We start from the raw sequence: 26,854 nt of genomic DNA, 5'->3' as shown, positions 1-26,854 counted from the left end.
CCTTTCCTGACTCACATTTCTGTCCTCCTTTTCAGCCTGTCGTCCTGCCCGCAGACCCTGACCTTGACACACGCCTCGCCTACCAGAACCAGCCCCCAGCACCCAACGGACTGCAACCACTTTCTGGCCGTCCACTATTGCAATAAAACTTTGCCAACTCATTCCTTTTGTTTTTCTGCATTTGGGTCCCCACCCCGCACCGGAACCGTGACAGCACGATCTGGCCAGCTATGGACCCAGCAGGGAACAATTCCATTCGTCAGACCCTGACCGGACAAGGTGTGCTTTTGGACCAACATGACAATGCCCTGAACTTCTTGATTGGACAGGTACGTGAATTTTCGCAAGCCCTCAGGACCCTCCAGCAGCAACATGCGGCCTTTCAAACACAAGGATCATCCGCTGCTACACCTGCCCCGCCCACTGCACCTCCTCCCCAGATCGTTAAAGAACCGTACGTGCCCACGCCTGCCCCTTATGATGGTGATTTAGGAGCTTGCCGTCCTTTTCTAGTCCAGTGTTCCCTAGTCTTCAGTCAGCAGTCACTGTCCTATGCTTCTGACCACGCTAAAATTGCTTACCTCATAGGCTGCCTCCGCGGCGCGGCTCTCGCATGGGCCACTGCTGAGTGGGACAAACAGTCTCCTGCTTGCGCTTCCTTTTCCAGCTTTACCCAGGAAATGAGGAAGGTCTTCGACCACCCGGTCCATGGGAGGGAGGCTGCAAGACATCTCATGTCGCTACGACAGGGTGCTCGTAGCGTGGCAGAGTTCTCGGTGTCTTTCAGGACTCTCGCCGCTGAGAGCAACTTTAACGATGAGGCACTCCAGGAGGTCTTCCGGGCAGCATTAAACGAAAACATTAAGGATGAATTGGCCTCGAGGGATGATCCGAGCTGTCTTGACTTGCTCATTGACTTGGCCATAAGGCTGGATTGTCGCCTCCGGGAGCGCAAGAGAGAGCGCAGTGCCAAAGTGCAGACTCCGCCCACTGCTGGGCCATCACTGTCGGATCCATCTCCCATGCCACTGGCTCCAGTTTCCGCCTCTGACCCGCCCCCAGACACTGGCAGTGTCCCTATGCAGCTGGGACGTGCTCGTCTGTCGGACTTTGAGAGGGCGCGCAGACGCTCCTCTAACCTGTGCCTGTACTGTGGAGCCAGCGGCCACTACATCGCTCAGTGCCCCTCCCGGCCAAAAGGACTGACTCACCAGTAATGGGGAACGTATTGGTGAGTCCCGTTATGAGTTCCCCTGCTTCTAACCGTTTTATGCTCTCTGCCACCCTCTGCTGGGGTAATATGTCTCTGCCCGTGTCAGCCCTTGTAGACTCCGGAGCCGATGAGAACCTAATTGATCACCGACTGGTAGAACAAATGGCTATAGACCTGCAAACCTTGACCACTCCTTTGGATGCCACAGCCCTAAACGGTGCACTGATCTCCCATGTCAGACAACAAACAGTACCAGTTGTACTCAAGCTCTCGAGTAATCACCAAGAGGTAATCAGTCTACATGTATTTGACTCCCTCCAAGTTCCCATAGTGTTGGGCATGCCATGGCTCAAACAGCACAACCCACACATTGACTGGACTGTGCCCAACATCATTTCCTGGAGCAATTATTGCCATAAGAATTGCTTACTGTCTGCCGTTGTGCCACCCAGTGGCCAAAACAAACAAGAACTGCCCGACCTGTCCTGCGTCCCTCCCGAGTACCATGACCTTGCCCGGGTGTTCAGCAAACACCATGCTGCTTCTCTGCCCCCTCACCGACCATACGACTGCGCCATTGACCTCCAGCCCGGAGCGCCACTTCCACGAAGTCGGCTTTACAACATCTCACGGCCGGAAAGAGAAGCAGCAGATTCTTACATCAATGAATCACTGGCAGCAGGTATCATCCGGCCTTCCTCGTCACCAGTGGGAGCTGGTTTTTTCTTTGTGGACAAAAAGGACAAGACACTCCGCCCTTGTGTTGACTATCGTGGTCTGAATGAAATCACCATAAAGAACAAATATCCCCTACCCCTGATGGACTCAGCGTTCTCACCTCTTCATGGAGCCACCATCTTTACCAAGTTGGACTTGCGCCAGGCCTACCATCTTGTCCGAATTCGGCAGGGTGATGAATGGAAGACCGCATTCAACACACATAGGGGGCACTACGAATATCTTGTCATGCCTTTTGGCTTAACGAACGCCCCCGCTGTCTTCCAGGCCCTGGTCAACGATGTTTTGCGTGACATGATTGGGAAGTTCGTCTTTGTGTACCTTGATGACATCTTGATTTTCTCAAGTTCGGACTCTGAACATAAAAGACATGTACGCCATGTACTCCAGAGACTCCTTGAAAACAAGCTTTTTGTGAAAGCTGAGAAGTGTGAGTTCCATGTAACCAAAACCACCTTTTTGGGCTACGTAATTGCTGAGGGACAGCTCCAAATGGACCCTGCCAAAACTACTGCAGTCACCAATTGGCCCAGACCCACATCCAGGAAGGAGCTGCAACGCTTCCTTGGTTTTTCCAATTTCTATCGCCGATTCATCAAAGACTACAGTCGTGCCGCAGCTCCTCTTACCGCCCTTACGTCCACAGTGGTGCCCTTCAAGTGGTCTGAGGAGGCTGACCTGGCCTTTAGCAGGCTCAAACATATGTTCACCACTGCTCCTGTGCTTGTCCATCCAGATCCGCAGAGGCAATTCATAGTTGAGGTGGATGCCTCGGAGGTGGGGGTCGGAGCGGTTTTGTCCCAGCGGTCTCTGGAGGATGGTAAGGTCCACCCGTGTGCCTTCTATTCCCGCAGGCTCTCTCCAGCCGAGAGGAACTATGGAATTGGTGACCGGGAACTCCTGGCGGTGAAGGCGGCATTGGAGGAATGGAGACACCTCCTGGAAGGGGCCGAGCAGCCGTTTGTTGTATGGACAGACCACAAAAACCTGGAGTACATCCGCTCTGCCAAGAGACTAAGCTCACGTCAAGCCAGGTGGGCCTTATTCTTTGATCGGTTCGCATTCACCCTGTCCTACCGCCCAGGGTCTCAGAATACAAAACCGGATGCCCTATCCCGCCAGTTTGCAGCAGAGGGCACCAGGTCAGATCCCGGCCCTATCCTGCCTTCCACCTGTTTTGTTGGGTCTGTCACTTTTGAAATTGAAGCCCTGGTGAGGAGGGCCCAGGTTGGACTGACTATACCCCCCCGGGCTCCGCAGAACCGCCTGTTTGTCCCTGACCCTGTCCGTTCCCAGGTTCTACAGTGGGCTCACTCCTCGCGACTTACCTGCCACCCGGGAATCCGCAGGACGCTGACCTTCCTCCGCCAAAATTTTTGGTGGCCCACGATGGAGGAGGACACCCGCTCGTTCGTCTCGGCATGCACGGTATGTGCCCAGAACAAAACCTCCTCCAAACCTAGCTCTGGCCTGCTCCACCCGCTTCCTATTCCCAAACGCCCGTGGTCCCACATTGCCCTGGACTTTGTTACCGGACTTCCGCCGTCAAGAGGTAACACAGTAGTTCTCACCATTGTTGACAGGTTTTCCAAAGCAGCCCACTTTCTTGCTCTTCCCAAGCTCCCAACTGCCAAGGAAACCGCTGACCAGTTAGTCCAACATGTCTTCCGTCTACATGGCATCCCTTCTGACATTGTGTCGGACAGGGGGCCCCAGTTCACTTCACAGGTCTGGAGGGCCTTTTGTGCTGCATTAGGCATTGGCCTGAGCCTCTCGTCCGGTTACCATCCACAAACTAATGGTCAATGTGAACGTACCAATCAGCAACTGGAGACCACCCTCCGCTGCATCTCACAGTCCCATCCCGCTTCATGGAGCACTCAGCTCGCTTGGGTAGAGTACGCCCATAATTCCCTACCCAACGCCTCCTCAGGTATGTCCCCTTTTCAGTGTTCTCTGGGCTACCAACCACCACTGTTTCCCTCTCAGGTCCCTGACCTCTCCGTTCCATCTGTGCAAAGCCACATGCGCCTATGCTCCAGGGTCTGGAGGCAAGCCCGCTTCACCTTACTCCGGTCATCTGCCAGGACACAGGTTCACGCCAACCGTCGCCGCATTCCTGCACCTTCCTATGCTGTCGGCCAGAAGGTGTGGCTCAGTACGAGGAACCTCCCGCTAAAGGCGGAATCCAAGAAGCTGTCCCCTCGTTTCATCGGCCCCTTTGAGATTGCGGCTGTGATCAATCCCTGTGCTGTGCGTCTCAAGATCCCAACCTCTCTCCGTGTTCACCCCACTTTTCATGTCTCTCAGATAAAACCTGTTTCATCTAGCCCTCTGTCCCCACCTGTGCCGCCACCGCCAGCTCCTCTCATGATTGATGGACATCCCGCCTACACGGTACGCCGCCTCCTGGACGTTCGTCGCCGCGGTCGCGGCCTCCAGTATTTAGTAGACTGGGAGGGTTACGGACCAGAGGAGCGCAGCTGGATCCCTGCTCGCCAGGTCCTGTGCAAGTCGCTGATCCGCGACTTCCATCGTGCCCATCCTGGTCGCCTGGGCCGTTCTGCACCTGGTGGTGCTCGTGGGGGAGGGGGTACTGTCAGGCCTGCGGGCCCAGCCCGCTGAGTGTGCGTGTGTCTTCCAGGTGTGGTGCATTGGAGTCAAAGCAGCAGGTGTGTCCAGTTAATCAGCAGCCTACTTAAGCCAGCCTCTGACTCCACCACACCGCCAGATCGTCACAACTCCTGAACGAGTTTGTACATCCAGCTAGACCTTGAAATCAACTTTTACTTACCTTTCCTGACTCACATTTCTGTCCTCCTTTTCAGCCTGTCGTCCTGCCCGCAGACCCTGACCTTGACACACGCCTCGCCTACCAGAACCAGCCCCCAGCACCCAACGGACTGCAACCACTTTCTGGCCGTCCACTATTGCAATAAAACTTTGCCAACTCATTCCTTTTGTTTTTCTGCATTTGGGTCCCCACCCCGCACCGGAACCGTGACAAAAACCTTTTAAAAAATATTTTTTTATCCGCTGGCGACTGATGATGACGTCACCTGTGCTGAGGAAGTAGCTTACGACCAATCATGGTTCACCTGTTTTCAGGGTTTGGTCAGTAAACTGAGCCATGATTGGTCGTGACCTACTTCCTCAGCACAGGTGATGTCATCATCAGTCGACAGCAAGTTGAATTTTTTTTTCACTTTAATCTTTATTGAAATCTTTTACAATTTACAATATCACACGTGCACGAAGCAACATCTGCACATAAACTGAAAAAACAAAAACAGAGGCAAAAAAACAAAACAAAACAAAACAAAAAACAAACAAAAAAACTGGCAATCGAAAAATTAATTTTTAAAGGTATTAATTGTACATGAAAAATAATGAGGTTACCACATTAATTATAGACAAAATATGAACTTTGTACTGCTGAAAATGGCTCAATGAGTCAAGTATCCCTTTAAGAGTTGCAGAAACAACATCACAAATTTCAACACTCCTTTTTTGGATTGGCGTTAGCCATTCGGGTATACGCCGGTTAGGGTTGGGCCTCGAGACGTTGGCTTTTTCTGTGAAGTGACGCTGGAAGATGACCGCAGCGTCTCGAGAGGAATAAGAGCAATGGCTCCCGTTTAATCATGCAAATGAGCCGCTTCTTAAATTAGATATGAATTATGGCTTGTAATTTGGCAGCCGGCGCAGCTGAGTCTGGCGAGGACGAACCGAGGACTCGTCTCTGGTGTCTTCCTATCGGTGCTGAAATCACATGGAAGAGGCTGTGCTCGTTTAATAGCGCTAGACACAAAGTGAACTCATTACACCTTTTGTCCATCACACGCGACATTTCATCCCTTCTTCCGACTCTCATTAACCTCATTAGCGACTACAATTACCTTTCTTATGGCATTTCCGCAATGGAGTCATCATTTCTTGAAAAAAGACTTTTCCTTTTGTTTGTCTTTATTCCAGGAGCAAAGCTATAGCTATGGGTGGCATAACAATCACTCGCAAAGTTATGTGTGGCCTCAATCACATGCTGCTGTACTTGAGACAATTGCTTCCAAAGTGCTGTGATAACAGCTATACTGTAATGGTGGCCGATTGATCACACACATATTCAAGACAATCACTGTCAATTCTTTACAATTCTGTTACAGAATGTTTGCTTTGTTTTGTTTTTTTGTTGTTGTCAGTGTTTGCCAATGCGTGGCCACGGCTTCGTCCTGGACAAGTACAAGTGCCGCTGCAGGAAAGGTTTCTACCACCCCGACCGACTGGCCGTCGCCGGCTTTACAAGTAAGTCAGCGAAAAAGAAATAACAACCACTTTGACGGGTCCGCAGACCAATAACAAACAGCGTCGTCGTTTGTGAAGGAAACAAGATCACGTACTAGCGTTAGCCGCTAACGCTAGTGAGTCATAGCGAGACGATTGTCCACTTGAGTCAAGGCCGTCTTGGTGTGAGGTTCGTCATTATCATCATTAGGACTGTGATAATATATCGATATCGCGATAACTTGTGATACTTGGTCTCCCGATAGATTATCGATACGCCTACACAAGTATCGCGATATTTGAAGTGAATATACAGCACTAACCTGGATAGCCCATACACGCCAGTGCAAGCCGTTGAAGTCCAGGGCGGCCATCTTGTTACTCCCACCTCGCGAGCAGACTAATGTATAAACTATACGCTATAAGTACAGTTGAGACATACACAGGCCGGAGGCGGGGTGGGGGGGTTTGTTGTCACTATTTTTTAATAAGTAAAAAAAAAAAAAAAAAAAACCCCACATAAATAACAAGTGGACAGTATGTGCTGCTTTGAAGGCCCCCTTTTTCTTTTATCGCTCAGTTCCTTAGACCCCAATATTAGATTTGTCAGATGCATCTTTTGTTGAATTACAGTTAGAATTCGTGAATAAAAAATGCAAGTTTCCTCCTGTTGTACTAAACATCATTAAGCATATAATTCATACATGTATTTAAGTGCTAAGATATGTTAGCTTAGCATGCTATTACTAATGCTAAGTTAGCATGCTAATGTTAAGTTAGCATGCTAATGCTAGCTTAGCATGCTAATGCTACTGCTAACTTAGCATGCTAATGCTAATACTAAGTTAACATGGCAATGCTAAGTTAGCTCAGCATGCTATTGCTAATGTTAAGTTAGCATGCTAAAGCTAAGTTAGCATGTTAATGTTAAGTTATCATGCTATTGCTAGCTTAGCATGCTAATGCTACCGCTAACTTTGCATGCTAATGCTAAGTTAGCATGATAATGCTAAGTTATCTTAAAGCAAGTTATAAAATGTCTGAAGTCCTCTTGATAAATCATGCTGTTTCTATTAAGTACTGTCTCAAATGTTCTCCAATTTGGATTCTGTAAATCATATATAGGATCGTATGGCGAGAAATGTTTCGTGGGATGAGCAATATGGCGGCCTCGCTACCTCAAAAGTCTTGACCTATCGGCTATTAAGTCACATATATAGATCAGTGGGAGGAAATCATAACTTCAACGCCTTCAAAACATCACTTACTAGCGTTAGCCGCTAACGCTAGTAAGTCATAGTGAAGCTAACGATTGTCCACTTTAGTCAAGGCTGTCTTGGTGCGAGGTTCTGTTGTGTGACGTGCACTTGCGAATGAAGCAGCGTGTCGTCATCATCATCCTCACTTGTGATCGTCACGCCATTTTGCCTTCCGCACGGATCCATAAGAGCGTCTAAGTGGCGAGTGTCGTCCTCCCCAGGAACGAGCGAGATCGGGCCCAACGCGGATGAGACGTGGTCCAGCGACTGCCTGCCGTGCCGGCCTGGCTGCGCCTTCTGCAAGGACGACACGCCGTGCGCGGTGCGCCGGGACGGAGCGCTGCGCACCGCCGTTATCTCTGTCCAGAGTCTGTGCGTCCTGGCAGTCTTCGGCAGCATGCTGCTGGTCTACCAATTTCGAAGGAACAAGGTGCAATGTTGAACTCCGCCTCGTACTGCAAGTCTTAGTTACATGTGTCACAGTTGACGTCTCCTCTATAGTCCAAAGTTGGAATTTGTGCTTGATAAACTTATGATTGATAAATGACGGTTTGGGTCTCCATTTGTGCGGTTTGGGTCTCCATTTGTGCGCAGAGTATCCGAGCGTCGGGCCTGGTCCTGCTGGAGGCCATCTTGTGCGGTGCGCTGCTTCTCTACTTCCCGGTAAGCCTTCCTGCATTCTTATTATATTATATATGTATTAGGGCTGCACAATATATAAAAAAATATTGCAATATTGGTCCATGCAATATGCATATTGCAAAGACATGCAATAAGTTTCATCTGGAATTTTATGCTTTGATCTGAATTTGTCCAGTCGGCTGCTAACTCAAATGTGCACCACCATCCAATAGTTGAACATTATTGAGTGGTGATTCCAATTATTTAACCAAGATTATATTGAATTTGCTCATTTTGCTGCATGAGAAAAATGTTATTCTTTCATTAGATCATAAAAATGATCTTTAGGTACACCTTAAATATCACAATAATAGTGATGTCGCTATATTCAGCAACTATACCGCATATTGCATGATTTTCCAATATTGTGCAGCCCTAACACATACATATATACACACACATATACATATATACACACACATATACATATATAAACACACACATATATACACACACATATACATATATATATATATATATATATATATATATTAATGGTGTCAGTTAAAGGCGTTTTTAACGGCGTTAACGCAACCCCCTTTTAACGCCGTCATTTTTTTTTATCGCGCAATTAAAGCTCATTTGGAGCTTTCACCTGGCAACTAGATCATTTGTCTTTCACTTATGGGAGTTCGCCACTGTGTATACAGATCAGCGGTAAATGCAAGGCTTTCATTACAATACTTAAAGCTGATTGGGCAATGACAACTTGTGCGTGGTCTACCAAACTTTTGTTTTGACCAATCACGGTAATGGATGAAAAGTTCGTCTGCGTTGATGTTGCTGGTTAGGAAAAAAAAACAAAACAACAACAACGGGAAAGAGAAGCATCATGGCGAGCCGTAAAAAGGATATAAATTCAATTTTGAACGGCAAGTTTACTTTTAAAAAATTACCTAATGGTGGCATTGACAAGAGCAAAGTAATTTGTATGTATTGCCATCGCGAACTGAACTACCATCGCAGCACGTCCAGCTTAAAATACCATTTGATGGCCAAGCACACCGTTGATGCCGATTCTCCGACCCCTCGTCAAACCCATGCATCCGTGGATAATTTCCGACAGAAACCAATGGATGAATCAACTAAGAAGAGACTCACCGAAGCCATAGCTAAGTGGGTGGCCACGGCGTGTAGACCTATTAGCATCGTGGAGGACGAAGGGCTGGCCGAAATACTTTGCATTGCATCCAACGACTACACGTACGAATTGCCCTCGAGAGCCACCATTGCTACCCGCATTCAAGACCTGCACGAAACGGAGAAAGCTGGCTTTGGTTTTCTCCTTTTCTTCAAGGACTCCTTTACCGTTAAAGGAGTCCTTGGAGAAAACGAAAGCCGTCGCGCTCACCGGCGATTACTGGACGTCCCTCAGTCACCACAACTACCTCGGGGTAACTTCCCATTATTTTGACACTGACTGGGTGCTTCGCTCCCATGCTTTGATTGTTATGAAGACAGAGGACCGGCTTTTCGCCGATACTGTCGCAGAGCACTTCAGGCAGGTAGCTCGTATATGGGACATCGAATCCAAAGTTGTCTCACTGACCACATATGGCGCGCGCAATATGATCGCGATATGAAGGCGAGCATCCCTGTTGTCTGAAAATGTTAACAGGCTTGTCTGTTTGAGTAACTGGCTCAAAGCAAACTAGCATGCTGTTAGCCATTTCAGTTATTTTTCTAATCAGAAAGAAATCAGAAACTGGGTTGAGCTGGTAAATAAAGACCAGTATATTGCTGTTAAGTTTAAAACAAACTTTAAAAATAGTTTGCTGCACTATGAGCTGAGTCTCTGAGTTTACATTTCATATGCACTTTGTTGGCATTTTACATTGCCCCAATTTTAATCCCTTAGAAAGGGCTGTTGAGGGGCTGTTTGTGTGACTTTGCGTGTGTTGAATTCAAAACTTTTTTTCAATAAAAAAAAATATATATTTGCATACGAAAATCAATCCTCTTATTCACGTTAACGATATTAAAATTCGATAAAATAATCCATCCATCCATCCATTTTCTTGACCGCTTAATCCTCACAAGGGTCGCGGGGGCTGCTGGCGCCTATCTCAGCTGGCTCTGGGCAGTAGGCGGGGGACACCCTGGACTGGTTGCCAACCAATCACAGGGCACACAGAGACGAACAACCATCCACACTCACACGCACACCTAGGGACAATTCGGAGCGCCCAATTAACCTGCCATGCATGTCTTTGGAATGTGGGAGGAGACCGGAGTACCCGGAGAAGACTCGATAAAATAATGTGACAGAAAAAAAATCAAGAGATTTTTTTTTTTTTTTACAATAAATAAAATGTGCGATTAACTATTAGTTAACTATGAAAAAAAGCGATTAATCGCGATTAAATATTTTAAATCGCCTGACAGCACTAATATATATATATATATATATATATATATATATATATATATATATATATATATATATATATATATATATATATATATATATATAGATATATATATATATATATGTACATATATGTACATGCAAAACATTAGAAAGAAATCTATTTATCTATTTTAGGAGTAATAATTTGTAAAGGTCACCAAGTCGATCAGTGCATCCTGTTGCTCATTGGATTCTGTGGCGGTGATGCGCGCTGCTTGTTATTTGCACACTTTAGCTTCTTAGAATCTGTATGTAAATTTTTTTTTTTTAACTCAAATTTAAAAAATACGAATCAGTGAACTTGTACATTTACACTATAAGATTTGTATGATACTGTATTTAACTGAAAGTTCAACACTGTATTTGCAATCTGTTTCATGTTTGAATAGTATTAAAATCAAATATTAAGGCTTAATGTTCCACTGGTGTCAACCCTAACCTTTTAGTCAGACTTTTTGTTGAATATTTCCATTAAAAATTGATGTTTAAACATCGATTCGGCCGCACATTGAATCGATACAAGAATTGTGCGCTGTATTATCGCCAAATCAATTTCAGTTTCAGTGATAGTACAAAAAGAAACAAGAAGAAAAATCAATCGATGTCTTGAGTAGTTTTATCGTAGATTATCGTGGATTTATGACCTGAGCAATATATCTAAAATGGCGGTATCGTCATATGGTGAGATAATCGTTATCGTGAGCTTTGTATCGCATATCGTATTGTATCGTAAGTTTCTCGGAAGTTCCCACCCCTAAACTTAACCAGGCATCATTATGAAACAGAAAAATCTCAACAATGAACTCCAAATTCAGATGCATACTGCAAACAGATGTGCAATGGAGCGTGGGAACACGTTATCGGCGCTAAATGGGAAGCAGGCATTTTGTATTATCGGCTGAGGAGGAGGAGAAACGGTGGAATGGATGTCGGGAGGGGGGGCCTTCCTGTGCGTAAAGCTGCTGCAGTGATGATGGAGCCCGCTGCTAAAAATAGCCGCTTACACACGACGGAACAAAAGGCCAATTGTCAATTTGTGCATAACGCAAGCTTGGCGCAGGTGCCGGCTATCACCTGGAGAACAAGGTAATGGAGAGGGAGAAAAACAACAAGCGCATCTCGGCGACGCATGCGGCAAGGATGCCGAGATTGATCTCTCCGCCTCGCCCCGCCTGCCCGCCCGCGGCGTTTCCACGTGACCGATCCCACAAGAGCCTCGGGCGGCTGCCATGTTGAGACGCATCGCTGGCAGGCTAAAAATAGACTCAACGCCGCCGCTTCTATTTGCAATCATTTGGCTCTTATTGAACAGCTGGAGACACATTACATCGTGTTCCCGCCGCTTCATCAAGCACCCAAGGATTGTGTCTCATCCCATAATAATCTTTTTTTTCTTTTTTTTAGAGCTCAATATTGTTTGATTTTTTTTACTTTTTGATGTTAATATTATTATTATTATTATTAATTATTTTTATATGATTTTAGTCTTGTTTGATTGCTCGGTATTGTTCATTTGGCAGTCTTACCGATTCAACATATCATCATCATCACTCTTGTTTTTTTTTTTCTGTGCGTGTGTGTATGTGTGCGCGCGCGCATGCGTGTGAATTTGTGCTCATGAATTCACCTGAAACCTCATAAAAAAATCCCATGAGCCTTCACCTTAACCGGATACTTGAGAGTCTTGCCAGAGTTATGAAGATTCAGAAGGCCGGGAGAACCAGAGGAAAGAAAAAAGGAAAGAAAGATGAAGCAAATTGATATCCAGCACCAACCTGCCACCCACATGGTTACAAAGCCAGAATCTTTCACCAACCCCAGAAAGCTCGAAATTCCAATAGATTATAGTGTAGGACTAGATGATAATATCCCTCTATCGCATACCTAAGACTCTGTGGGATAATCATGTGAGTGACGGATTAGGGAGATCTCAAGAGACCAGAGGAAAAACTAAAGGAAGGAAGGATAGATGAAGCAGACTGAGATCCACAGACACCAGCCTCCACTGGGAGTCTCGTCTAAGCAGTCTTGGCACTTTTCCTCTAGGCTGGGATGAGCTCGCTGCCTGGATTCTCGAGATTCCACCTCCCATATACCCCCCCGCCATATCGTCAGGTGTTGAGACGACGTTTCGAGAAGATGAGGAGTGAAGGGAAGTGAAGGGAGGCAGGCAGGCTTCCGGAACGTGCCCGGCTGTAATTTACACCCGGCCCACCTCGGGGGGATGCACAAAACATTATTACCTCCTCCTCTCCGGGAAGCCGCCGCCCCCCTCCCCTTCCCCGTCCCGCGTGGTGTCGGCTTTCATATCCAAATGGATCAATCGCTATTAGCCTCCTCCTCCTCTTTTTGCTGCCCCTGCCCCCCGCCCCCCTTCTTCCTGTTCTCGCCTCCTGCTCGCTTCAGACAGAAAGTGCAGGTTGAAATGAGTGGAGGAGGTGGCGGACGACATCACCTTGTGCATGCGCATGCTTGTGACTCACTCACGCTCACTTTTGCCACAAGTGCAAAAAAAAAAAAAAAAAAAAGGGATGCCAAAGGATGATGAGGATGAGGATGATGATGAGGACTGTCGGACATCTTGAATAGAGGAAATTTACTTGTTTATGGAAGACAGCCACTAATTTACATTATATGATTGGATAGCCAATAGGCCGAAACTTTTGAAGTGGCGAGGCCGCCATATTGTTCCTCCCAAGAAACCTTTCTCGGCATACCATCCCATACATTTACAGGAAACTCCAAGAAGGCAAGCGATGCAAGACGGGTGAGGGTTGGGTGCGCGGGCCAAAACGGTGGCAGCATGACAGGGGGAAAACAATAATGGATTATGTATAGTACTTTTCACAGACAAAAAAAAATGCAACTAAAATGCTTTACATGGTTTAAAAACAAATCTCCAACCCAGCTCCACCCACAATACTGACAAAAAAATTATAGTACCTTATTTTCCGCACTATAAGGCACACCGCATTATAAGGCGCACCTTCAATGAATGACATATTTTAAAACTTTTTCCATATATAAGGCACACCGCATTATAAGGCGCACCTTCAATGAATGACATATTTGACATATTTAAACTTTTTCCATATATAAGGTGCTACAGTAGAGGCTGGGGTTACGTTATTGTAACAGGTACACTGTCCTACAAAAAGACAGTGTGTACACTAACTAATTGTAAATTTAGGCTAGACTCAGAAAATTAGGTTTGGCTCTCGGAGTGGAGAACAGGACACTGGACACATTCAAATTCTTGTTGGCACCATATATTAATTATTTTCTTTCTACACAAACACAGAAATACAACAATAGACAGACAATGATTGGGAAACAATTTATACACCGAACGAGACAGTCCGATAACTCAGCAGATTAAGATTTATCCGTGATGGATACTGTTCCTCGTCTTCTGACTCACAACCGATATTTAGTGTTAACGTAATGATGGAATGTGAGGTTGTGAGCGGTTAGCGAGGCCGATTCGGAAAGTCTCAATCCACAGGAAAAATAGGATGAAAGAAGAACAAAAAGAAGGGACCGGCTGCATCACATGCAACCTCCGACCGGCCCGAGCAGAGCGTAGCAGATTCGAGTTGGTTGACTCCAAATACTGTCAAACTGGGTTGACTCCAGGTACGATTCAGTCCAGGCTTCATGCCCAGATTAGGCTACTAGCTCACCATCCACTTGGCCTGCATAAAATAGGTCCAATCAATGTTCTAGTGTGCACACATTATCATATCTAGGAGACTAAACATTAAAAAAACAATACAACTGTTGCAAATATTAGTCTCACAGTCCAAAAACTCAAATGTTCAAATATTTGAATATCACAAACATACCATATTAAAATTCAGTTAGATTAACATTCAACAAACATCCATGAGTTCTGTAAAATGCATAAGAGCCCAAATATTCCACTAGGCAGTATTAAAGTGCATAGAAAGCATGGATGTATACCAAAAACAACCTGAATAACAATCTAAAATACTTAAATTTTTAAATGACTTATTCAAATTTAAATGACTTGTTCAAATTTAAAGTGCTTCAACTACTAAAGTGCTTCAATTATTTTCCAATTTTTACATCAATTACAATAATCACATTCTCATTAATGGATCATATTCGAAAGGTATTACATTATTAACCACAGGTTCCATAAGATAGTACATTAAACCGAATAGGAAAACGAGGGTATATTAGCTAAAAACAAGAAAGCTAAACCGTCAACACACTCACCAATTGAAGCCGATTCATGTACTGCACTCTTCTCACTCACTCAGCGTTCACTCAGTACTACTCTCAGCGGTCGAATAGTCAGCTCCTACAGTTTAAATCAAGTTAAGGTGAGGAAACTAATCTGTATTAGCTAGAACAAAAAAGGCTAAACTGTCAGCACACTCACCAATTGAAGCAGACTCACGTGCTTCACTCTTACTCGCTCAGCGTTGCGTGTGACTTTGCGCTGTGTACTACTCTCAGCGCTCGGGACTCGGTTAGTTGGCTCCTCAGCGTACGCCACTCGGATCTCATCTCCCCCGGCGACCCATTACTTCCGCTTTTAAGCTACCCGCCTAAATCACGTGACCGCGTCAATACGCACGAGCCACACTGTACGTAATCGTGAAACCGGAAGAGTGACGCAAGCAATGTCAACAAGACCCAACAATCAACACACACAACGGAAAGCCAATAAAAGATCATCTTAATAAGAGGGAACCTAATAAGAGATATATGGTAAGTGCTATTACCATCCAGGTTACATTATGCATCCATTAGATGGTGCTGCGCTAAAGGGAATGTCAACAAAACAGTCAGATAGGTCAGTCAAACTTTATTAATAGATTACAAACCAGCTTTCTGACAACTCCATTCACTCCCAAGAAGAATAAACAGCTGTTTTATTATTTTCTCTGAGGTATAGTATTAGTATTAGCTAGCGATCCAAGATGGCAGGATCTTCTGTGCATGCACGTCACCGATCGTGCAGGGTCACCGATAGCGTCTTGACAGCGAGACCTGTTGCGGCTCAACATTGATCCATATATAAGGCGCACTGGATTATAAGGCGCATGGTCAGCTTTTGAAAAAATTGAAGGCTTTTAGGTGTGCCTTATAGTGCGGAAAATACGCTATATAGTTTGGGAAATTTTCTTTTTAGTTTTGATTTCGTTTTGAGTTTTGTTTTTTAAATTGGGTTAATTTTAGTTTTCAGGGTGGTTCTGTTAGTTTTTGTTAATTTTAGTTATTTAATAAATGCTTCGTTTTAGTATTCAGTATTAGTTTGAGGTTTTTTTAAAGTAATAACTTGTGTGCAATATTTATAAAACAGCATGTGAGTGATGTCATCTTTTGGAGTTTTTCTATTGGCTGCTGCTCAATGATGCTCAATGATGTCACTTCTGTGTGACATATTTTCAAACATCCTTATTCCGGTTAGTATCCAAATAAATCGACTTAAAATCACATTTAAAATCATCCAAAAAGGCTCATGCAATAAATTAATTACCAAAGATGAAAAGGAAGGACATTTTTTCTATCATTATTAAATTGTTTTTGTAAACATAATATGTAGTCCTGCGATTGGCTGGCAACCAGTCCAGGGTGTACCCCGCCTACTGCCCAGAGCCAGCTGAGATAGGCTCCTGCACTCCCTGCGACCCTTGTGAGGAATAAGCAGTCAAGAAAATGGATGGATTGATGAAATGTAGTTTCAGTTAGTTGTTCCTTTTTTTTTTTTTAAAGCATTTTCGTTTTTTTTATTTTATTTTGTTAACAAAATATATTTTTTTTAATTTTTGTTTTAGTTTTTTTGGTAGTTTTAGATAACTACAATAACCTTGCTCACGGCCAACGATGAGGTGCTCCAAAGCTGCTATGCCAGCATTCCTACTTAGGGCTTGAACCCTTAGCCAGCTAGCTAACGTTAACGAAATTGTTTTTTGAATTGTAGTTGTAGTTTTTTATAATTGACTAAAATAACTTTGCTTCCTTCCAATTCTTGAAGCTAGATAACACTTTGTCGACAGCACGAGAGTGCAAACAAGCTGAATATGTTCTCATCTTTAGCTCAACATTTGCATCTTGAAAAGGTGAAATGTTGCCTACCTACCCTGCTTCTGATTTTTTTTTGGATTTCCTGGGGGGAAAAAAAAAGGCGTCCGTCACGAGCCTGCTGCCTGTTTCCCGCTCTTGTTTTGTTGCGCTCCCCGTGGAGGTGCGAATGCGTCAGCAAGCTGCCGATAGCGCCAAGCGGGCCCCCTGCGGACCTCTGCTGCGCCGTCTTGTCTTCAAAGTATTTATGTGAAAAGTGGCACTCAAGTCCACATCAACATTTGGTCCCCAATGGACGTGTTTTGTCCCTTAAATGACTCGGACCCACTTCCAAATCCACGTTTGGCTTTTTTTGCGCTGGCGGGAATCTATTTATGCCCGGCCTAATCCGATTAGCGATCCCGCGGGGGGAAATCTCCATACATCTGCAGCGCAAAGATAATCGTATTTTTTTTTTGTTTTGAAAAATCAATTTGGATTGCCTTTGTAAGGCCTCCGGTGTGTTATCGCCGAGTGCATGTGAGGGGGAACCGTAGTCAACCCGCACTTCAAATGTGCTTCGTCAACTTTTGACACCAACACTCACAAAAAAATACTCAACAGCTTTATTAACGCACAGTAGCGTCTTCAAAAACAAAACACAAGTTGTGTTCCTAAAAATGAAATTATTGTCAGCCACTACAAAGAGTGTTCATTGTGACAAGAAATTTGAATTTAGTTAGTCTTCAGTCATCTGATTTTAGTTTAGTTTTAGTTGACGAAAATAAAGAGAAATTTTAGTCGACTAAATTGACAATTTAGTGGATATTTTCCTTCAGCATACATTTCAACTTTTATACAGAAAATGATCACACCTATTTGTTACTGTAGTTCAGTGTTTCTCAATTATTTTCTGTCATGCCCCCCCCCCCCCCCCAGTAAGAATAAAACATCTCGCGCCCCCACCCCTCTCCCCCGCGACTATAAATAGTATCATTTGTCTATAAAATTGTTCAAAGCACATCTCTGCATAACACTGTATCCGTATTAACGCATAAGAGAATAAAAAAAAAGAAATATGGACCAACTTACAACAAAGAATAGCTTTATTAACTGTAACAGAAAATATTTAAAGTGCATCTGAAATTCAAAAATAAAATTAAATCCTTAATTAAACTACAAACATTTTTTGACTGACCATGTCAAACCATATGATACGGAAAAATAAAATTACATAAAATCAATAATAGTGCATTCAAACTGATCACCAACATTAACCCAAGAGCACAATATAAAAAAAAAAAAAACTTTAACCTGCAAAACAAAAATATCTAAAATAATTTGTGCTGATTTTTTTTTTTGCTGTGTGCAAAGCGCGCATGCTCAGTGCAAACAAAACCCCTACACCACCGAGCGAATGCTCCATGCGCACACTCTGCCAATAATGAGAGTGCCACTGCCCCCTAATGTAGTGGAGGTGCAGTTGCACTTTATTCTTAGGACAGTTAAAAAAAATAAAAATAAAAATAAAAAAATTAAAAAAATAACAAAGCATGCTCCCCAAGGTCAAACACGCCCCCCTAGATGGAGTCTTTGGAGTATTTGAGAAGCACTGCTGTAGTTTAACACGCAAGACATTTAATACAATGGTGTCTTTATTAATTGTTTCAATCAAACATGTTGAACTGACAGTAATTATATGGGCTGAAGCATTCCCACATATGTTATTGTGATTTTTAATCTCCACACTTTTTTGCCGTAACAACTCCCACATAATACTTCCAATTTACACTGTTCAAATTTCAACTCGCTTCAAAAATTCACATCTCCCGGGGTATTTATCGTCTGATTCCACATTACTTACAGTATTTGCACAACTTAACATTTAATATCAACTTTTCCCCATTCATTTTCAATGGGACAGACATTGAACTTTTTCTAAGTGTCACTTTCCACGCCCACTTCCATACACATAACTTATAATCATTACCAAGTGTCTGATAATGCTTGGTGATACAGTTGATAAAGTGCATTTTCCAGTAGGTGGTTATAATTTCATAATTTATCTCTTAATTTACTTCATAAGCATTCCACATGCATTCAAATCTGAGCATTCAGCTATTAGCATTCAGCTTTCAACATTCCCACGCAATTTCTCCAGAAATTGCACTAAGTCTAGTATAACTTCGTTTTCACCTAAATAAAAAAAAGTACATATTTGCTTGAGATTAATCTTACAGCTGCACAATGAATGTAAACATGTTTGAACATTAAATAAAGTGCAGTGAACACTGAAAAGTTTCTGAGTGTTTTTTTTCTCCAACCCGAGTTTCATTCCTTCCGACTGGATTGTTTTCATTTTTGTTTTAGTCATTGACGAAATTGTCAGTCAGTTTTAGTTATGGTTTTTATCTCAATGAATGGTTTCTGTTGTAGTTTTTCGTTTAATTTTCGTCCGAAAAGAAATGTTCGTGACGAAAATTACGACAAAAAATTTTTGTCGACGAAATTGTCATTGAATGGAACACATAAAATATGTCCCTGAGAATAGTTGAAAACAGACTACTGAAAAAGGATTAAATGAAATGAAAATGTTGAAAGACAATTGAAGTGTACTTAAACAATGTATCAGTGTCCCAGTGTCGTTTGGTGTTCCACAGGGTTAAATTCCGTTGTCATCATATTTGCTGCACTTTTCCCACTTCTTGCAGGTGGGGATCCTTTACTTCCAGCCCGGCGTCTTCCGCTGCATCCTGCTGCGCTGGGTTCGACTGCTGGGCTTCGCCACCGTCTATGGAACGCTCACGCTCAAGTTGTACAGGTGATACCTTTTCCTCATCTTTTTCGCTGATGAGACGTCCGTCCACAAAAGGTTTCCACGAAGAAGATATATGACGTCGATCCATTTTTCATGGGGGAGGGGGCACACAGCGAGTGAGGAGGAGGGGGGCTCATTGCTGCATCATCAATGTGCGTGAAGGGCACAGGCTAATAATAGCAGTGTGTGCGTGTGTCTGTTTGAACACTGATGCCTTTGTAACTCATCGCGTCAGTCATCCATAATGGCAGCCGCCGTTGGGTCAAATGGCCGATTATTTCCCCCTCAAAACGTTCTCGAAGAAAACCGAAGTTTCCGACGCTGTGAAAGTACCCTGAATGCACCATTTTTGCTTGCGTAGCATTAGCAGCTAGCAAGTGTGTAGCGTATGTTATTCTGTTGTCCCGAAGCATCCTTTAAGTTGTTTAATGACGCCGCAGTTGGAAGAATTACATCCACTTAAGAATTACATCCACTGTATATTTAAATACACAATATGCTTCATTTTTAAAACATTGGCTAGCCTAGCGCTAATAGTAGGTTAGCGAATGCTAACAGGAAGTTAGCGTCGACTTTGGGAGTGTTTTTCCTTCGAATAACGAATATCCACACACAAATCTTTGTGGGAACGCATTCCAACAGATGAGATAACACTACGCAAAGGCACAAATTCTTCCCAATGTGTGAAAAACGAGTAATTTTTCATAGAATTCAATTGCAACTTTCTTCTGTACTCACTTTAAGTGTGTATGCCATGGATGCACGGCGCCACGCTGCCCCCAAGAGGCCAAAACGCACAGGAACACTCAGTATTTGTTCTACTGTTTTTTCAGTTGCTATTATTTGAGTATTTTATTCTTATATCGAAGGTTTGTGTGTAAGTGGCACCCATTGAAAAGGAATTGGGGAAGGGGTTCATTTAATGCATTATATATATTTCTAAATAATCGGCAGATTAATTGGTAATCAGTATTGATCGCTATGATTATTTCTTTTAGGTGTTTTGGGGAAAAAAATGCCCTAATAATAAGCAACATTATTACACTAACAGCAATCAGCAGAAGAGTGTTTCATGGACAGTAGTATTAATTTTGTCTGCCATTTTAAAATGTAGTCTCAATTTCAGTCACGCTTGTTAGTTTTTCTCAGTTAGTCGACCTCATCCCATTTTTATTTATTTCATTTGTAGTCGACTATAAATCTGTCATTTTAGTCTTTGTTTTAGTTCAACGAAACGTCATTTTATTCGTCAAGTTTTAGTCAACATAAACTGTCAACGTTTTAGTCTAGTAGTTTTGGTCAGGACAACCATTTTACACCTGTATAATTTTTTTTGTCAGCAGATTATATTGAACCTTTTTGGATCTAAAACTATTTCACATCAGAATTTCTCATCTTTTTGATGAAAAACAACTTGACACACAATTACAGTTGCTACTAGTGTTCATTTTGTCTGCCATTTTTAAATATAGTCTCAGTTTTAGTCCAATTTCTGTATTATATTGTATTGTATTGTATTATATATATATTCAATTATATATAATTGAGTGTATTTTTAGTTGACTATGAATCGAGCATTTTAGTCTTTATTTTAGTTCAACGAAACGTCATTTTATTCGTCTAGTTTTAGTCAACAAACTGTCAGCGTTTTAGTCGGGTGTAAACAGTGTGTTGACAAAATTAATTTAGTTAATTTTTGTGTTTACTGTTGACTGCCAAGGAACGAAGGCGCACCTGCTTTCCAGTTTTGGGCTATGAAGGCTCCCGTCTGTCCAGTGACTAACAAAAGCCACCGTTTGTTTTTTTGTGGGTCCGCGCGCAGGGTGCTGAAGGTTTTCCTGTCGCGCACGGCTCAGAGGATCCCCTACATGACAAGCTGGCGGGTCCTGCGTCTGCTGGCCGTCATCCTGCTGGTGGTCTGCTGGTTCCTGGTGGCCTGGACATCGGCGGCGTGCCAGCTGGCCGACAGGAAGTCGGCGCTGATCGACGTGGGCTACACGCCCGACGGCCTGCAGTTCAGCATGTGCCTGTTGGACCGATGGGACTACATGATGGCCGTCGGTAAGTAAGTCCGCTACTTTGGAAATAGATTTTTTTTTTTTGACACGCGAGTGATGGAAACAAGCCATTCATATCGAAAAAAGGGATTGCGACACACGTGGAACAATTGGACGCAAGTGCTGGGACACCTACAGCATGAAGACAAGAAAATGTCAAATTTGGGCCCAAGGAAAGAAAATGTGAGAATTGGACAAAAGTATTGGGGCACCGAGAGGGCTGGGGGAAATACTTGGTTAAAGGGGATACTATACTTATTTAGCCATTTTTGGCAGTCAAACACTAATATTTTGCCTATAATAAATTTAATATTGGCATTATTTTTCATTTACAATTAGTACCTTTAAAAACACATTTTGTAACTCACTGTTCACTGAAAATGACATCACAAGGGCTCAGGTAACCAATCACAGTTCAGCTTGTGAATGTCACATGACCAAACCGAGCTGTGAGCCCTTGTGATGTCATTTTCAGTCGACAGCAAGTTGCAAAATGTTTTTTTAAAGGTACTAATTGTATGTAAAAAATAATGAACGTATCAAATTAATTATAGACACAATATTAACTTTTTATTGTTGTAATGGGCTAAATAACGGAAGTATTCCTTTAAGTCTATTGCAAAATTGGTCGACACAATAACATTATGCCTCAAAACTATCATTAACTCATTGACTGGCAACCATTTTCACAGAAGCAATCTGTGAAAATGGCTGTTTTACTGAATTTTGACTATTGCTATAAAAACACATAAAATGCATATAACACATAAAACCAACCTACCAAAAAAACGATGTAAGTTTCTTCTTTCATTAGGAAAAAAAAGTATATTTCTATCTGTTTCTGTTTTTCAGCAATTAGCATTAGAAGTTTCATCATTATTCACAAATCTTTTGGTTTATTATACTCTGCTGCCACCTGCTGGCCGTTTTTGTAATCACTACCATTGCTTCAAGCATTCGCTTCAGTTGAGAGGCTGCATCAAAGCCTTCTTTCTGTATGCTCTAGCATAAAAAATAAATAAATAAATAAAAAGAATTAAAAAAAAGACGTGGGACACTTAAAACATTTATAATAGAACATAGTTATACGTTTTTGGGAGCAAATGAGTCAAATAATTTTAAAATCAGATTTGCAAATCCCGGAAGCAATTACGTAGGTAATCGATGGAGTCATCAATAGCATAATCGGTTCTAAGAAGGTTTGTTGTGACAAGCATTAAGACAAACAAATTTGGAAAAAAGTATGTAAACATCATTAGCGGGTAGAGAAAATGTGAAAACCTCCAAGAAGTTTGAAATGTGTTGCGAAAGGGAAGCTGGTGCTGATTTGCATCCGCGTTGACATTTGCTGACTCGGGCAAGCAGCATGGAATTTTTTTGCCTTTTTTTTTTGTCCGTCTGGAAAAACAGATGGAATCCCACAGCAGCAACTCGACCAGCGTGTGTAATAAGGACGCGTGGGGTTTTTTACCTGTGACGCTCATAAATTTGACACACGCACACTCATGCAGTGGCCATAAATCTTTGCATTTCATAAAGAGTGCAGCACCTGCGTCGCTTTCTTGTTTATTTGAAGGCACGGCCAAAAGATTGAGGACGGCGCCGCTGAAGCGCCACATCAGCGACACCGTGTCTCATTTCATTTCACTCCGCATAATCGCCTTCTGTCACAAGTTGGCAACATTTGCAACTATTTTATAGGGATGTAACGATAACGGCAATATAGGGCTGTGCAATGAATCGAAATTACAATTACAATTTCATTTATTACACACCACCATTACAAAATCAGCATCATCGTAAAAAGATTATTAATACTAATTTTTCAGTTGTTTACATTTATACATTTGTACCTTTTTTCAATTTTAAAATAATTTAATAATTTTTGTTTCATCCAAAAGGAACTTGCATAATTATAGTGTTTCAAAGAATTTGTTTGAAGTTAATATTTTTATTTGTTTTTTACATTTAATAATTTTCTTGTTTTGTCCCAAAAAATAAATGATCATCCCACTGGACAATGCACAAGATGCACTCCAACTTCAAGTTATTGCTAACATAAATAAATAAATAAACACCCCTATTTATAGATATTTATAATATTTGTATAATATTTCTCATTGCTGTAATGTACAAAAGCACAATATGGGGTGTGTGTGTGGGTGTGGTTTTTTTTTAAAGTTTTTTTTTTAGTTTTTTTTTTTTAGTATACGCTTATTCTTGTACAATATTGTGACCTTTTTTGTATGCCCAACCTCCCCACAATATTGTGATCATTTATTGTATTGTGACAATATCGTATTGTGATGTTTGGAGATGGTTACATCCCTCCACATTTTCTTTTGCTGGCTGCGCGTCTCAACACTTTTTGCGTGGGAAGGAAACGTATTTTGAATAAATGATGTTTTTTGTGCGTGCGCTCGAGCCGAGTTCCTGTTCCTGCTGTGGTCGGTGTACCTGTGCTACGCGGTGAGGACCGTGCCGTCCGCTTTCCACGAGCCGCGCTACATGGCCATCGCCGTCCACAACGAGATCGTCCTCTCCGCCATCTTCTACGTCATCAGGTACGGCCGCGGCCACTTTCGGAAAAAGAAAGAAAAGACCAAGCCATCATAACAATAAATCAATTAATATAAATATAAATATAAATAATATAATATAAATAATATAATATACAAAATATTTAAATAAAGACCAAGTCTTAATAACAATAAATAAAATAAATACAAGTATATAAAAATATTATAAATAATATAATATAATAAAAAAAAAAAAAAAAAGACCAAGCCATAATAACAATAAAGAAAATAAATACAAATAATCAGCCTATCTCAGCTGGCTTTGGGCAGTAGACGGGGTACACCCTGAACTGGTTGCCAGCCAATTGCAGGGCACACAGAGATGAACAACCACTCGCGCTGACAAGCACACCTAGGAACAAATCAGAGCATTTCACCTGCCATGCATGCCTTTGGAATGTGGGAGGAGACCGGAGTCCCCGGAGAAGACCCACGCGGGCACAGGGAGAACATGCAAACTCCACCCAGGAAGGCCGGAGCCTGGACTCGAACACGAGTCCTCAGTACTGGGAGGCGGACGTGCTAACCAGTCACCCACCGTTCCGCCCATAAATAAAATAAATAAAAGTATAAATAAATAATAAATAATATAATATAAAAAAAAATTTAAAAAAAGACCAAGGCATAATATTAATAAATAAAAATAAATATTAATATAAATAATTAATACAAATATAATTTCATAAATATAAAAATACATGTAAAAAGAAGGGCAACATTTAAAGCCATCTGGAAGCCTTTTGTTTCATTCATAAAGAAATGAGGATGTAAGTCAATTGAATTTATGGTTATTGAAATTGTATCGGAATATTTTGGGCACTCATTCATGTTGTTATGGGAACTTGTTTTGATTTTGTTTATTGTGTAAACATTGGATAGTATCCTGGCTTGTATTTGTATTATTATTATTATTATTATTATTATTATTATTATTATTATTTTGGCGGGGGGTGGGGGGGTGGTGCTTGTGTTTAAAGAAATGGGATGAGGACAAAAGGCAAAAATAATAAAATTTTCAGTTGCATAAAAAATGTGATTCTTTTCCAAAAATGTCTGTGTTAATAAATAAATAAGTGTATATATATATATATATATATATATATATATATATATATATATATATATATATATATATATATATATATATATATATATATATATATATATATATATATATATATATATAAATAAATTAACAAATAAATAAATGGGACAAGGACTTCGCAAAAATAATTGCACATTCAATCGTATGACAAATGTGATTCTTTACCAAAAATGTTCATGTTAAAAAAACAAAACAAAACAAAACAAAAAAACAAAAAGAAAGAAATGGGACAAGGACCTCGCAAAAATAATTGCACATTCTCATTTTGAAGGCTGTGGGCAGAATCGACTGACACGGCAACACTGCAATGCTGAAATCCGATTGGACAAAAAAAAAAAAGCACATTCATTTGCAGGAAAAAGTGTATAAAAACAAAGAATCAGAATGAAAAGCAAATGAGGTTGACGAGGCCACGCCCCTTAATCCCACTTGCTGTGTCCCGCTTCAGGTTCACGCTGGCTGCCGAGCTCCATCCCGACTGGATGCTTCTGCTCTTCTTCACGCACACGCACCTGACCGTCACCGTCACGCTCGGCCTCATGCTCCTTCCCAAGGTGCAATCCACGACCCGTTTTCACATTCAGGACATCATACACAGATTGGCTATTATGCTATGCAGGGTTATTATTATCGTTTTAGAATTTGTCATTGGAGTTAGTTTTGGTTTGGAGTTTTGTTTTTTAAATTTAGTTTTCATTAGTTTTCAGGGTGGTTCTATTAGTTTTATTAGTTTTAGTTATTTAATAAATGCTTGGTTTCAGTATTAGTATTGTTTTTTTTTGTTTTTTTTTAAATGTGTATTATTTGTGCGCAATATTTAAAAAAATAAAGCATGGGAGCGAGGTCATTTGAAGGTACGTTTCTATTGGCTGCTGCTAGACAACGTCACTTCTGTGTGACAACGTCCTTATTATGGTTAATAATATCGAAATACATCGACTTCAAATCACATTTTAAAAATCATCCCCAAAGGCTCATGCATTCAATTCATTACTAAAAACATTTTTTGCTATAATTATAGTTAGTTTTAGTTAGTTTAGTAAACATAAAATGTAGTTTCAGTTAGTTTTTTTTTTTTTTTTTAAAAGCATTTTGGTTTTTATTTTATTTCGTGAACGAAATTGTTTTTTGAATTTTAATTTTCGTTCACTAAAATAACCTTGATGCTATGTGATGTGTACGAGTAGACATTCTGAAAACAGTGAACTGAATTTAGGTGGGGGAAAAAAAAAGACCAATCCACGATTTGAGTCAATTTGACCTTTCAATTTTTTTGGGGGGGTTGTTTTTGCACAAACCGACCCAATTTTGGGGGTTGTTTAATACAAAATAATCCATTTATTTGGCAGGAAAGTTGGATCAAATTGTCCTAAGAAGTGGATGAGTCTATTTTGAACCCAAATTGTTTTTTTGTTTTTTGTTTTTTTTAACCCAACAATTTTTAGTTTTCGGGCTGTTTTGGCAGGAGAAAAGCAAAACAAATTGTACACCCTTAAAACTGCTGGGTCCAAAATAAGTTATTTACATTTTTAGACATTTATATTTGATGTGGTCTACTGTGGGCTGCTCGTGTTGCAAAAAGCATACAGACTTTAACAAATCTATCGGACCTTTTTATCGGCTAAAATTGGGCCAGTCCAAAATGACGTCATCTTTCCCCAAGTCGAGCGATATTTT

At 41.8% G+C, this 26,854-nt stretch overlaps 1 protein-coding gene across 3 annotated transcripts in view; it reads left to right on the top strand.

The window, feature by feature from the left end:
- The window catches only part of LOC144009087 (metabotropic glycine receptor-like), an 85,479-nt gene that overhangs the window by 48,313 nt on the left and 10,312 nt on the right, over positions 1 to 26,854 (top strand). For all 3 annotated transcript variants that reach the window (XM_077508590.1, XM_077508589.1, XM_077508588.1), the window contains exons 3-9: positions 6,151 to 6,253; positions 7,713 to 7,921; positions 8,086 to 8,154; positions 19,330 to 19,439; positions 21,259 to 21,497; positions 23,919 to 24,057; positions 25,626 to 25,731. In XM_077508590.1, the coding sequence (XP_077364716.1) occupies positions 6,151 to 6,253; positions 7,713 to 7,921; positions 8,086 to 8,154; positions 19,330 to 19,439; positions 21,259 to 21,497; positions 23,919 to 24,057; positions 25,626 to 25,731 (975 nt within the window). The remainder of the gene's footprint in view (positions 1 to 6,150; positions 6,254 to 7,712; positions 7,922 to 8,085; positions 8,155 to 19,329; positions 19,440 to 21,258; positions 21,498 to 23,918; positions 24,058 to 25,625; positions 25,732 to 26,854) is intronic.

The sequence above is a fragment of the Festucalex cinctus genome, chromosome 20, assembly GCF_051991245.1.
Source record: "Festucalex cinctus isolate MCC-2025b chromosome 20, RoL_Fcin_1.0, whole genome shotgun sequence".
Lineage (NCBI taxonomy): Eukaryota > Metazoa > Chordata > Actinopteri > Syngnathiformes > Syngnathidae > Festucalex > Festucalex cinctus.
The sequence above is the reverse complement of the archived record's forward strand: the minus strand, read 5'-3'. Positions and strand labels throughout refer to the sequence as shown.